Source organism: Pelophylax lessonae (assembly GCF_965119305.1).
Source record: "Pelophylax lessonae genome assembly, chromosome: 13".
NCBI classification, from domain to species: Eukaryota; Metazoa; Chordata; class Amphibia; order Anura; family Ranidae; genus Pelophylax; species Pelophylax lessonae.
The window spans coordinates 139,595,302-139,609,350 of NC_138780.1; the positions used below are offsets into that span (position 1 = coordinate 139,595,302).

The 14,049-nt window shown below is 41.4% G+C and overlaps 1 protein-coding gene across 5 annotated transcripts in view; it reads left to right on the forward strand.

Moving 5' to 3' along the window:
* The window catches only part of SLC35F4 (solute carrier family 35 member F4), a 393,851-nt gene extending 380,338 nt beyond the window's left edge, over positions 1–13,513 (forward strand). For 2 of the 5 annotated variants that reach the window (XM_082275048.1, XM_082275049.1), the window contains 3 exons: positions 1,854–2,046; positions 11,254–11,343; positions 13,131–13,511. In XM_082275048.1, coding sequence (XP_082131174.1) covers positions 1,854–2,046; positions 11,254–11,343; positions 13,131–13,372 — 525 coding nt within the window. In that variant the 3' untranslated portion in view covers positions 13,373–13,511. Of the gene's footprint in view, positions 1–1,853; positions 2,047–11,253; positions 11,344–13,130 lie in introns of all 5 variants that reach the window. The other 3 variants (XM_082275045.1, XM_082275047.1, XM_082275046.1) reach the window with 3 other exon arrangements.
* The last annotated feature ends 536 nt before the right edge of the window (positions 13,514–14,049 follow it).

Sequence of the window (14,049 nt, forward strand, 5' to 3'; positions counted from 1 at the left end):
TGGAGCAGTTGGAATAAATATAAGTATATACCGCTAGGGAGGCAAGGATTAATGCATACCTATTTCTTTGCCATAAATGGGCAAAGCAAGGGTTTGCCTTAAAGTCCACCTCTAACCATTTTTTTTTTTGTTTTGTTTTGGATACTGTTGGAGAGAATTGAAATGTCCGTGAAGTCATTATTTCTGTTGGTGACTCCATTGGGATTGTTTGGCCTTGTTTCCTATTTCTGTGACCTTGCCACCTCTGTGGAAGGCATGTAAAGCTATAAAAAAAATTGCCAGAACCATTCCCCCCGTACTAAAGAAAAGTGTATTTGTTTGTATTTGCATTATAGAGATTTATAATTACTTCTGGAGGCCCTTCTTTGCTTTATGCAGAAAATGTTGCCTGGAATTTGATTTTAACCCCTAAAAAGCCTTAGGCCTCTTTCACACGAGCAGTTGTTCTGCCATTGGTAAAAGCATGTTTTTGTTATCTTGAAATTCCAAGACTCAAAGCAAAACGATCATTTGTGGTGTACATTACGATTACTTGAGTTTACATGCGGCTGCGTTTAGCTGTGGTGGAACATTTTTGACATTTCCATAGCAATTATGTTTACCTTGTAATTCTGGTGCACTTCCTGTTGTTCTTCTTTCTTTTGTTGCCGGTGCTATCCACAGGTGAAACAGTGCACTGCGATTACCCACGTTTATGTTCAGATAGCTGCGATAAATCTGTCCTGGACGCAGTCAAATCAATTTTTTTGAAACGTTCAAAATTGTATAAAACAAAACCGCTGCTAAACATTGTGTGAATAGGGTCATAGGAAAGCATTGTCCCAGTTTAGCTGCGGTAGATAACTTCATATATCTGCAGCTAAAAGCTCTATTTTATCTGCCCATTGTGAAAGGGGCCTTATTGGCACCTATCAGTCCTTTGCCAAATGTTATCATACTATCTTCCTCCTTTTCTATCTTAGGCTGGCTATACATGATTCCTTTTGTTTTCTGTTCAACCAGTGGGTTACACAAAAAAATAGAAAAAAGAGCCGATTCCCTCATTCAACATGGATGAGGGAATCACTCCTGCTGAGTTATTGTGTTATGACAGTGGAGAGGCGTCCCACCGTCAGAATAAAATGATCAATTTTGCCGGTTATAGTCATCGGCAATGATTGTTCAGGAAAAACCTGATAACTGTTTGTACGTTGATCGATAGATCGACTTGTGTACAACCGGCCAGCCCCTACATGGATCAAAATTTCTCTGGTTCCTGCTGACCTGGCCAAATTTCAATCCATATATGGCTGGCTTTGGAAGTCATATGTAGTAAATATTGGTAAAGTTAAATTATATCACTTTTTTGTTTAGCAGTTTACAGTTGCAGTATTTCTGCAACATGCGGGTCTCTTCCTCAGACATGGTATAAAATACGCACACAATAATAGGTATTTTACTTAACCTTTTCTAGATTATCAGGTCATAAAACAACATATTGGAGTTAATTTGCTAAAGCTGAAGAAACCAATCAGCTTCCAGGTTTTTTTTTTGTCAAAGGTTAATTGAACAAACTGAAATTAGAATCTGATTGGCTACATTGCACAGTTGCACCAGATTTTGAACTTTACGGTTTTAGTATATCAACCCCATTGTTTATTGTTTCAATTTCTTATGTATTTATGTTGTAACCTGGAAAGTCAATGGTGCTCTAGTATAAATAAATAATTATTGACTGGCTAATAGATGGAGATTTTACCAGTTGTTAAATGTTTCTTTCCTCTTATGGTTTCACTATTAACAATTTCTATTGAATATCCTTAAAAAGCAACAGGCTAAGTTCATCCAAAATAGATCTATGTTTATTGTTCCAGGTCTTATTTAAGATGTTTCTGGGAACGGCAAACTTCGGTGAAGCGGCGCATTTTTTCTCTACTGTAGGCTTCTTCAATTTAATCTTCATATCATGCACACCAATCATTCTTTATTTTACCAAAGTAGAGCACTGGTCCTCATTCTCAGCCCTGCCATGGGGCTATCTATGTGGTGTTGCTGGTCTCTGGTTAGGTGAGTAGAAATCCTGACTGCTACATATTTTTTTAGTTTCTCTATATGAACCCTCTTCCAGACCTAGATATGTAAAAGGCCATATAGGTGTAAGCAAAGGGTAGACAAGTATCACATGAACTATGTGATCCTGTTAACTGAAAAGAAGGGTGTACTTACCTCTCTAAATACCTACGCTGTGAAATGTCACTTCGTTGATGAGGAATCATTCCACCAGTTCTGTGAGTGTCAGTCTTCTGGTTCCCCCCACGCTCAGTGGGTTCTCCTGTTGACCTCCATGTCACTACTGTGTGACATGGAGGTCAGCAGGAGAAACCACTAATTATAGCAGGGGACACAAGAAATTAAATACTCATGAAACTGTTGGTTTCCCAGGAGCCTTTAGGAAGTGATTCCTCTTTAAGGAAGCAGCTCAGACCACAGGAAAGGTACAGTAAGTATTTACATTTTCATTTTCAGGTTGCAGCTTTTTTTGGAATTCCGGATTGGTAACAGGGTAGTTTTGACGCAAAACAGTGCTTCACTCATGCAGACAACAGCTTCACTTTTATGTCCCTTTCCCAGCGCTATAGATATTTACTTTGCTTATTCAATATCTGTTCAGCCTTAGGGAGAAGAAGCCACTTTGTCTAAGCTACAAGTTGCTTCGGTCATAGCTTAAATAGGGCTATGGACTCCTTCCATATGACAACAGTGGTGCTTGACCTAGCGCAGTCACATGCTGTAAGTCACATGTATCTGGTAATTGCTCCTGGCAAATAAATAGTAAGTTCTGGAAGCAATGTTAAGAATGGGGGATCAAAGTAATCTTGTTTCTCTGCATGGGCGAAGTGTAGGTTTGCTTTGAATTGAATGTGATCAGCTTACCCAATACAATATGTGTCGAAGTCTTTACACCCTAGTTTGTAATTCTATACAGTATGTGCATAGTAGTATTCATGTTTTTGCACAATTTGCTTCCTAGAAGGTTCACTTTAATGCCAGTTTCTGCTGCAGCTTATATTTACCTTCCTTTTGATCCTCCAATTGTATTTTGAGCACAGAGATTTTCCAAATACTTCTTTCCTCTTCATAGCTAACACCATGGTTTTTGAAGGCATATACAGTAACCTAACGAGGTGCTCATACTTTGCATGTGGTCTAAGGTACTCGGAGACACATAAAAAGGTTTTCCAACAGTGTAGCCACAATGATTTTTTGGCATGAAAAATGGCCTAAAGTTACATAACTGAAAGCTGGTCATGCCCCTCTGGGCTCAATATAAATGCAATGCAAGAAAAAGTTATGAGCGCACTTGTAATAAAGAGTCCAGGTTGTGTAAAGCAATAATGTCATCTTTTTGGTCTAATAGACTGCTGTCCACTAATCTGACAGTCATTAGGTTTGTACTGTAGGTTAGCTGTAGGCTAGACACCTGTGTCTCAACTGCTTTCATGGGAAATATTGATTGGACAGATATGAAAGCCTTCTATAATCACTAAGAAATCTCCTGAAGTTGGCTGCTTCTAGGGGGTGTCTTTCTGCACACCCCCCTACTAACTCCTTCCTCCTTTATCTATTTAGTATGTCCTCCTTTAGATACCGTACCCTGTGAAAATAAAGACACAAATACAGCAGTGAAAGTCACAGGAGGAAAAAAGAATGAAAGTAACTTCAGTGTATTCTACTGAGTCATATTTTCAATCATCTATACAGAGTTCCCAAGGACATTTTTTTATTGTGTGTGTCTATTCAACCACATCCAACTATAAAAGAGGAGCACAGCTCAGCACTTGAGAGATAAAGCAGGTCAGAATTCAAAGGCTAGCCATCATATAGACACTTTCTATTAAACCTGCATGCAGTAATGTCACCGCGGTTGCCTTTCTGGAAACTAAAAGCCACGCACTGTATAGGAAAAAAATATATTCTTAAAGGAGATAGTACTGTTATTTAAAGTGACACTGGACTTTGGTGTAGAAATAAAATGCTATGATGGGTACTGGTAGGCGGTGATGATAGGTGACACTCATGAGGAGGCACTGATGGGCACTGATTGGCAGCACTGATGGGCACTTTTAGGCAGCACTGGTAGGCACAGATTGGCAGCACTGGTGAGCACTGATTGGCATCACTGGTAGGCATACATTGATAGCACTGGTGGGCACACATTGTCAGCACTGGTGTGCACTGTTTGGACTGCACTATTAATCCGGACACTATAATTAGTGTCCTGATTATCTGTGTACATGTCCCCTTTAGAGAAGTCGGTTATCGGCTCTCTTTTCCTCTCCTCATGCTGACAGCATGAGGAAAGGAGTGCCCAGGGCCGTCTTTAACACAGGGCAAAAGGGGCAGCCGTCCTGGGCCCAGTCATTGTTAAGGGGCCCTAGGCAGCTTCCCCTTGAGCCCGCACTGCTCGCAATTAGTTGATAAGTGGATTCGGGAGGGCCCAAGAAAATGTTTGCCCAGGGTCCACTCATTATTAAAGCCGGCCCTGGGAGTGCCCTATATGGCTTCTATTTACTTCCGTGATCAGCCGTGTTTGGACACAGCTGATTACATGGTAAAGAGCTGTTGATAGGCTCTTTACCTTAATCTGTGATCAGCATTGTTCTCTGGACACTGCTGATCATAGAGTGTGCAGCCCGCGATCACAGGAGGCTTCCCAGAACTAGCCGTCAAATGGCAAGTGGTTAAGCTCCAGTTGGCACCATAGTACGGGTGGAGAGATGACAGCAGCAATGTAAGCAATCTGCAACAATTGCTTGCCTGCTTTCCGCTGGTAAGAGCAGCCTCACTCAAGGATAGCTAACAGCAACTGCAAATATGCCGCCATTTCTAGAAAACAAAGAGTTAATAAATATGTGTAAAAGAAGTGTAGATTCCTCTGATAAGATGGCTCTCCTCCAGGTCCCCCCCTCCCCCCCATCCCCCATTTAACATATGGATGACAGTGATAATGTGGAAAGTCCAACACAAATAGCAGAATGCACTGTAGAAGCAGGGGGAGGTTAGGTTAAGGTGGCCACTGCCGCTCAACAGAAGTTGATCTATCGAACAACTTCTGTTGAACATGTCTGTTGGCAAAAAGCCACTTAATCAGCAGCTGCAGTCAATGGCTGCAACACTGATCTGTATTCTGACAGTGGAGGTATCCCCCTGCTGTAAGAATACAATAGTGCAGGGGGATTGCCCTATCCACCTCAATTATTTGAATGGGAGAATCTGTACAGTTTTTCCATTCAGCCCGCTTGCTAAAAGGAAACAAACTGAGCCATGTAAGGTCAACTTTAGGAGGAAAAAGAGATGAGAGTGATGACAAGCTGTGACAGGCATACCCAGGAATTCGACACTGCCAAAAATGTTGAGTTACTGTAAAACTTATAAGAAATGGTACTGAAAAGATACAAAATGATTTATAGAAAAAAGAACAATCCTGTAAGAATTTACATTTTCAAAGCTTAACCACTTGCCGACCGGTTACTTTGACCGTACTGCGGCAAAGTGGCTCATTATCGTCCAGCGATGTAGACCTACGTCGCTGGACTCCTCCCCTTGTGGGCTGCGCGCGCGCCGCCGGAGGCTCGCTCCCGCTGTATTCAGTCACAGCGGGAGTCAGGCCAGGGGAAGAGAGGCGGTGATCACCGCCACTCTTCGCCGATCGTCGGGGATCGAGTGTGGAAATCCGCCCGCTTGTGTAAACAGAGCGGGCAGATCTCCTAAGTGACAGGCAGGATTCAGCATAGCTGAACATGCGATCTGTGCCTGTGTCACTCAGTCCCCTCCCCCCACACACGTTAGTAAGCACCAGGCATACATTAACCCCTTGATCACCAATAAAAGTTAACCCCTTCCCTGCCAGTGTCATTTTTACAGTAACAGTGCATATTTATAGCACTGATTACTGTAGTAATGTCACTGGTACCCCCAAAAGTGTCAAAAATGTCAGTCAAGGGTCCGATCTGTCTGCCGCAATGTCGCAGTCCTGCAAAAAAACTCGCAGATCGCCGCCATTACTACTTAAAAAAAAAACAATAAAAATGACATAAATTTCCCGTAGTTAGTAGCTGCGATAACTTTTGCGCAAACCAATCAAAATACGCTTATTGTGATTTTTTTTTACCAAAAATATGTAGCAGAAAACAAATTGGCCTAAAATGTTTTTTGGGGGGAATTTCATATAAAAAATGTGAAAAATATTGTTATTTTTTCAAAATTGTCGCTCTTTTTTTGTTTATAGCGCAAAAAGTAAAAATCGCACAGGTGATCAAATACCACCAAAAGAAAGCTCTATTTGAGGGGGAAAGGACAATTTAATATGGGTACAGCATCGCATGACTGCGCAATTGTCCGTTAAAGTAACGCAGTGCCGAATCGCAAAATATGGCCTGGTCAGGAATGGGGTAAAATATTCCGGTCTTAAAGCGGTTAAAAATACGCTCATTGAGAATTTTTTTGTCAAAGACATGTAGCTTAATACATTTTGGCCTAAATATATGACAAAAATTGAATATATTGGATATTTTTTAACTGTCAAAGTAGAAAAATATTGTTATTTTTTCAAAATTTTCGCATTTTTTTATTAATATCGCAAAAAATAAAAAGCACAGAGGTGATCAAATACCACCAAAAGAAAGCTCTTTTTGTGGGAAAAAAAGGACGTAAATTTAGTTTGGGTACGGCATTGCATGACCGTGCAATTGTCAGTTAAAGTTGCACAGTGCTGAATCGCAAAAAGTGGCCTGGACGTAAGACAGCAAAATCCTCCGGTGGTAAAGTGGTTAAAAATAAAAATGAAGGTCTAGGGACAGGGTCTCTTTAACAATTTTTCTATCTGTATTTCCCTAGGCTCAGCATTAAACTTGCCCCCAAAAATAACATGTTGGAAATAAAGATCTGAATGCAATTGGTTGTTCTCATGCATTAACAGCCATTCATATTACCTTGAGCTGATTTACAGAGAAACCTGAAGAAAAATTGAACAGCTGCAGTGACCAATCAGGCTTTATCTTATTAACGAAGATTCTGCCTGTTTATTTTGTTCATCTACTTCCTTTCCTCACACCAATCTTTCTAAATCTGCACTTTGCATAAATAAGATCCACGGAGGAAACAGAAATGATGCATTTTATAATTCTGAGCAGCCAATCAGATTTCAACATTTTGTGTAATTCGATTTTTACTATTAAAGAGGATTTGTAAAGCGCCGACAGTTTTCATAGCACTCTACAAAACAGTGGCGACGGTACAGTTACAAAACATTTCAATACAGGAGGGTTAAGTGGGCCCTGCTCCTGAGAGCTTGCAATTCAAAGGGAGGGGCAAGTGATACAAAAAGTACTAAACCTAAAACCAAAAAATTTAATTTAGAGCAGCTTACTAGTCTTTGGTGGGGGTGGCTGTATTCAGTGGAGGAAGCAACGGTTGTCAACCTTGGCTCTCCTGATATGGGCTACAAACAAGTCCATAACTCTTCACGTCCATTACATGGGGGGGGGGCAGGGTAGAAGGTAGATTACACAAGGTAGATACAAAGGAAGCTATTTTTCTGTGCAGCTCACAGGAAGTGGCATTTCTGGCCCAATCAACAAGTATTTTCTATATTTGTTAAAAATATTCGTAGCTTGGAAAAAAAGAAACCTAACGCAGCCGCAACATCTAAGTACTGTAAGCTGCAATATATTGCATTTTGTTCTCAGATTTAGTTATCTTTTAACTGTGAGGGATGAACTCATATAGAAAGTAAGGGAACAGTTTTTAGGTAGAGGCAGGATAGACTTTCTCGAGGGGATGTGTTTTCAGGGATTGCCTAAAAGCGGACAGAGTAGGGGATAGCTGGACATATTGGGGACAGGGGTTTCAGAAGAGGGAAGAGGCTCTGGAAAAGTCCTGGAGGTAAGCATAGGAGGAGGCTATGAGGAAGCTAAAGGACAGGAGGTCTTTGGAGGACCAGAGTGGGTTGTTTTGGTGACCCTTTAAAATGAGGTAGGGGATTTAGTTGGGGGCAGAGCTGTAGATGGCTTTGTATGTTGTTGTTGTTTTTAGTATTTTGAATTTTTTTTGTTGGGTGAGCAGAAGCCAATGGAGGGATTGGCAGAGAGGGGCATGACCACTGACAAGTTAGTAAGGCGAAAAATTCTGCCAGCATAATTTTTAATCAATGAATAATTGCTTTTTGGGGTTACTGCTCTTTTCACCACAGTCTTTAAACTAAAGTATCATATTTTGATTATGTGTCATGTGGTTGTATTGTTTATCACATTTGCTGTATTCCTTTTATTTGCTATTCTGAAGGTGAGTTACATGATGCCTGAAAGTTTTGAGCAGAAAATGCTAGCTGTAGCTATTCAGGCTACAGGTAAATGCACGCTTACACATTTAAATGCTTAAAAGGAACGTATCTGAATAACACAACTCCTACTAATATTTCCACCATGCCTCCTAGCTCCTTCGTTTCTCTGTCAGAGCCCTTGGACATACCTGTTACATACAAATATGAGAGATTATGTGACATTCCCTTGTTCCTCCTAGAATGCAGTAATCGGCATCTGAGTGGCCAATCACCAAGTCTTAAGCAGGCCATAGACGATTCGAATTTCGTTCGAAAATCGTAAATGGCAGTGTTATCGAACGATTTTTGTATCGTTAGTGTGGTATGTAAAACGTTAGATTTTCGTACGACAGCAAAAATTCACATATCCAACATGTTGGGTTTTTTTGCGAAAATCGGCCGAATTTCGTATCATTAGTGGGGGAGTTGTATGATTTCGCCTAACAAAACACAGAACAGTAGGGAGTGTGTCCGGTAGAGATGTGGTTAAAAGGCACAAAAAATAGTGTTTTGTCGTACGATTTTCGGCTCACATTGATGGTACACTCGATGATGTGCACGAGAGCCACTTTCGTTTATCGAACGATAAATCGTACGAAATTCGAAACGTGTATGGCCTGCTTTACAAAGTCACATGGGGGAGGGAAGAAAGTCAATAAAGTAAATGTAAAACTTTTTTTATGTTTTGGATAGAGTGGAAGAGAGTCAGAACCTTTGTACAGTATTTATTGCTAAAAGAGAAATAATGTTTTTAACCAATCTATAGTTTCCTTCAAAACTATAATCTCTCCTCTGGTTAAAAATTTAAAGTGTATGCAAAGGCAGAGGTTAGGTTAAAGGGGTTGAAAGGTTAAATTTTTTTTTTTTTTAATAAAAATAACAAACATGTCATACTTACCTGCTCCTTGCAAGGGTTTTGCACAGAGCAGCCCCGATCCTCCTCTTTTGGGGTGCCCCGCCACCGCTCCTAGCTCCTTCTCTTCATCGGGTGACCCCACGGAGAGTTGCTTTCCATGGGGGCACCCGTGCGAGCGCTCTCCTGAGTCCCGCTGCTGCGTCCATTGACACAGACAGCAGGACTCAGCCCTGTCTCGCTCTCCCATGCCAATGGCTCCCGCTGCTATCAATCTATTCAATGAGGGCAGAGACAGTGGCTGGGGCTGCTGGGCTGTTGTGCATCACTAGAACTGATGGGCTCAGGTAAGAAAAATGGGAGCTCTGGGGGCAGCTGCAGCAAAGAAGGTTTTTCACCTTAATTCACAGAAAAACCATAAGACTTTACAATCCCTTTAAACTTTTAGTGTGTGTAGAGGTAAAGGTGAAGATAAATTGTCCAATGAGGACACATGCTTTGATGGGCATGTCCCTCACTTTGTTGAGATTTCCTCTCATTTCCTTTTGTGTCTCCATGACAAAAAGTGAAAGGAAATCTTCTCAGTGAAACATAGGCCCCTTTCACACGGGAGATCCGATCCGCCTGTCAGTTTTTCAGGCAGTCCTGATCGGATGCTCCATGCATCCCTATGGGACAGCGGGTGTCAGCGGACACCCGCTGCTATCCGATCCGATCCTGTCTGTGAAATCCGGATGCATGGGAACCCTATTTTCCATCCATCTGGAGGATCGGAACGGATAGGATGGGATTGGATGAGAACGGACAGGCGGTGTGTTCTCATCTGATCTCCCCATAGAGGACAGCAGGGATCTGACAGCTCTGTCTCTGCACACAGATTGGAGACAGAGCTGTATTGCGCCTGCGCAGCGGGGATCAGAGGATCGATCCCCACTGAGCAGAACGGACTCCATCGGCCAGTGCACCCGTGTGAAAGGGGCCTTAGGCTATAAAAAAACAAACAAAAAAGAAACTCTACTCTATCCAATATTTAAAAAAATGGCTTTACATACTCTTTTGGCTTTACATACAGTATAGATGGGTCTGAGTTTATATATGACTATTATTAATATTTTCATTACGATTATTTGTAAGGTGTCTTTCCTATTGGTGGTTTTGTCTACAATTATCTTTCCCTGCTTTTTATTGCTGTCAAAATTGCAGTTAAAGTGGTTGTAAACCTCAACCATGAAATATGAACAAAGCATATCCTTCTATAGTGTGTACTTGTCTCTATTAAGAGCACTAAGTGTAATTTCTGTCTGCTGCTTATTTCCTTTGCTATCAGCATGAATCACTTCTGACAAGTTTTCCTAAAACCAAGAGAAAAATGGTGTCAGGGGAGGGATCTCCAGCAGATTGACAGCCTCAGCTCTGTTCCTGTTAGCTGTGTAAAGGGGGTGTGTCCCTTCCCTCCAACCAGCTCCCAGAGCTTTCCTTACTCTACAGAGTGTGACTAGCTCTCCGCCCCCTTTTTTCTGAACTCTCAGACAAGCTTTAAATATTTAAATGGAGAAGGGAGGGCTGCAGATGGACAGGTATGACTTATATAGGAGGATTTATTTCAGTGATGGTGAACCTTGGCACCCCAGATGTTTTGGAACTACATTTCCCATGATGCTCATGCACTCGGCAGTGTAGTTGAGCATTATGGGAAATTAAGTTCCAAAACATCTAGGGTGCCAAGGTTCACTATCACTGATTTATTTAATCACTGTATATCACCTGAGGCCAGTCACTTCACTGGGTATATGAAAGGGTTTACAACTGCTTTCAAGGAAAACTCTGTGAAAGCACCAACACCACCAACACGGGGCTTACAAAGGAGTTAGTTTCAGGTCTCCGGCAGGGCAGCAGCGAAGTGTGTAAAAGAAAAGTAAAAAGGGAATGGGGGGAGGTTCTTGCTACTTTTTCAATTCAAAGCAAATTTTCCTTTAATTGGAGAGTACTCAAATACTTTCGATATCTACTAAACCTAAACTGTCTTTCATTTTTTCCCCAGCTTTCAACATACTAGTGAATGTTGGGGTTGTCCTGACATATCCAATCCTCATTTCTATTGGCACAGTTCTCAGCGTTCCCGGTAATGCAGGTAAGTAACTGATTAAAAATTCACAGCTGTAGTAATAATACATGCCCAATACTCATCCATAAATGTCTTTGGCAAAAAAGCTGAACTCCAGGTATGATCATTATTGTATACTTACATTGGTCCAGCTTGGGCCAACCTAAATATGAATATCTGATACCTGATGAGGAAGCTGACAATCACTGTAGTAGTCAATGCTTCTACATTGATAGTTACAACTTTCTGGATCCTGTGTGAGTGGTATCATCTTCGCACACTGACCACAGAACCCAGATAGCAAGCAATTGAGCTGCAAGTTTGAAATACAGCCTGGAGGGCACACTGCCCTCCCAGTCTGGTATCAAAGTGTCACATAGAAGTTGAAAGGAGACAACCAGCTGTTCCTTGGGCCTTTTGTGAGTACAGATGCTTTGAAAGATCTTGGGGACCTTTGTGCTTTTTACAATCCTCTGGTGCTAGAGAAAGTCAGCTGTGGGTCTATTTAAAGGGAATCCTGGCTGGTGTCCTGAAGAGCTTTGGCCAGGTAATCTTCTACCTATTGGGATTCTGCTCTTGTGGCTCTAGGAAAGAGATTTACAGTTAACTATGATTACTACTGCTACCACTACCTTAAAACTGAAATCTACTGTTTGCTACAAGTATAAACTTTAATATAGCTTGTCCTGAAGTTCTTGTTTTTGGAGTATCCCACCTACTTCCCTCAACCCTATCCAGGTCCTTCAAAAATAAAAACAACACCCCCTAGACCAGTGATGGCAAACCTTGGCACCCCAGATGTTTTGCAACTACATTTCCCATGATGCTCATGCACTCATGCAGCAGTGTAGGTGAGCATCATGGGAAATGTAGTTCCAAAACCTCTGGGGTGCCAAGGTTTGCCATCACTGCCCTAGACTGTTCATTGAAGAAATGTGTGAATAAACCTGTGTGCCTGGAGAAACCTGGACAGTATTCCTGTGGCTCCCAGAGGAGTAGCACTACACCTCTATCATGTACAGTTCTGGGTTAATAGCCCTGCATTGTATGTGATGACTCACGCACAGGTCGGAAATTTGAGCAAACGAGAACAGCCCTGTAGCCTGCCGGTCTGAGGGATAGGGTAAGCCTAAAGCCTAGTACACACCAGTAGGTTTTTCTTTTTTTTTGTGGAAATTTCTGTTTATTAAAAGTTTTCAAGAAAAAACAACACAGTACACAACACAATGCCACGCAGGGCAACCACAAAACAAGAAAAAACAAGGAACAACACGTCACCCAACCCCCAGGTTTTTCTTTTTTTAACCCAGCAAGACTGAACAAAAAAAACTGACAGGTGAGGAGGAGCCGCTGTACTAACTATCAGGTGTTAGTACAGCGATCTCCCCTGCTATTCTATTGTGCTCTGACAGGCGGGTGGACCTGTCAGAACACTCAGGTCAGCGCTAATCAGGAGCTGATTAGCAGAACTTTTTTGGTCATGCCCCTTCAACAGAAACTGGCCGAATGGCCGGCTTCTGTCGGACCAACTTTAGTACACACGGGCTGAATGTCAGCCGGTTTCTATTGAATCAGCCGATTCTGCCCAACATTCGGCCTGTGTGTACTAGGCTTAAAGGAGCATTTAACACTTGCCCACAAAGGTAGATTTAGATTTTGTCTAATTCCCAGAGTTCAGCTTTCATAATTGCTTTCAATATGTTGTTTGGCAATGCATTAATTAGCTGTAGTACCTTTTCAGTAAAGACTCAATATTCGAGATAGGTTCATTTTTCCTGAAAATAAATAAAAACGATTTCTGTACCTCAATGCAGCTATTGACCTTCTGAAGCATGAAGTGATCTTCAGTGTTGTGAGACTCGGGGCCACCATCATCATCTGTATTGGATTTCTTCTGATGTTACTTCCAGAGGAATGGGATGAGATCACACTGAGATTCATCAACAGTTTGAAAGAAAAGAAAACAGAGGAGCATGCTGAGGACGTAGCGGATGCTGGTGTGTACACAAGGAGCAGAAGCAGAGCGAACGGCACAGTGTCTATACCACTGTCTTAAAACCATCATCATTCGAATGCACGTGAATGTATATTCTGTGAATATAATTTATTTCAATAATTGTAATGTAAAATCACAGTATTAATTTACAAAGAATTCAAAGTTATACATGAAAAAAGTTTACATTTATACACTTAAGTGTAAATAAACACAATAAAGATTTTTTTTTTTTATTGAAATTATTCGATAACGATTTCATTATTTTTCTGTTGAAGATATTTTAGACTTTTCCAAGCAGGGTGAAGTGAAAGTAATTGAAGACAGTAGAAGGGGATTGATCAAAGAGGCCAGACGCTGTCTGTAGTATTGTGGATCAATAGAATTGAGCGTAATCAGAATTAGATTTAAACCTCTGGCAGTTTGTTTTTACTGGCTGTGTCCCATTGGAGGGATGTCCCTTCATTTCCTGTCCCTGTAAGAGAAGAAATCTCTACAAAAAGAGAGTATATCTCCTCCTAGGCTGGGTTCACACTGCTGCAGTGCACCAATACACAAAGCTTAACCCAATGCACAAAAACGTGTATTGTTGTTCTGTGGTGTAATTCATTCTCAATGGCACCCCAATTCACCTTGCCAGCAGATGTTGCAGCACACCACAATACACGATAATGCACTACCGTGCCACCATTGGCTCCCCCTTCTGTCAATCAAATGCTGTGATGAGGGAAGAATTGTTT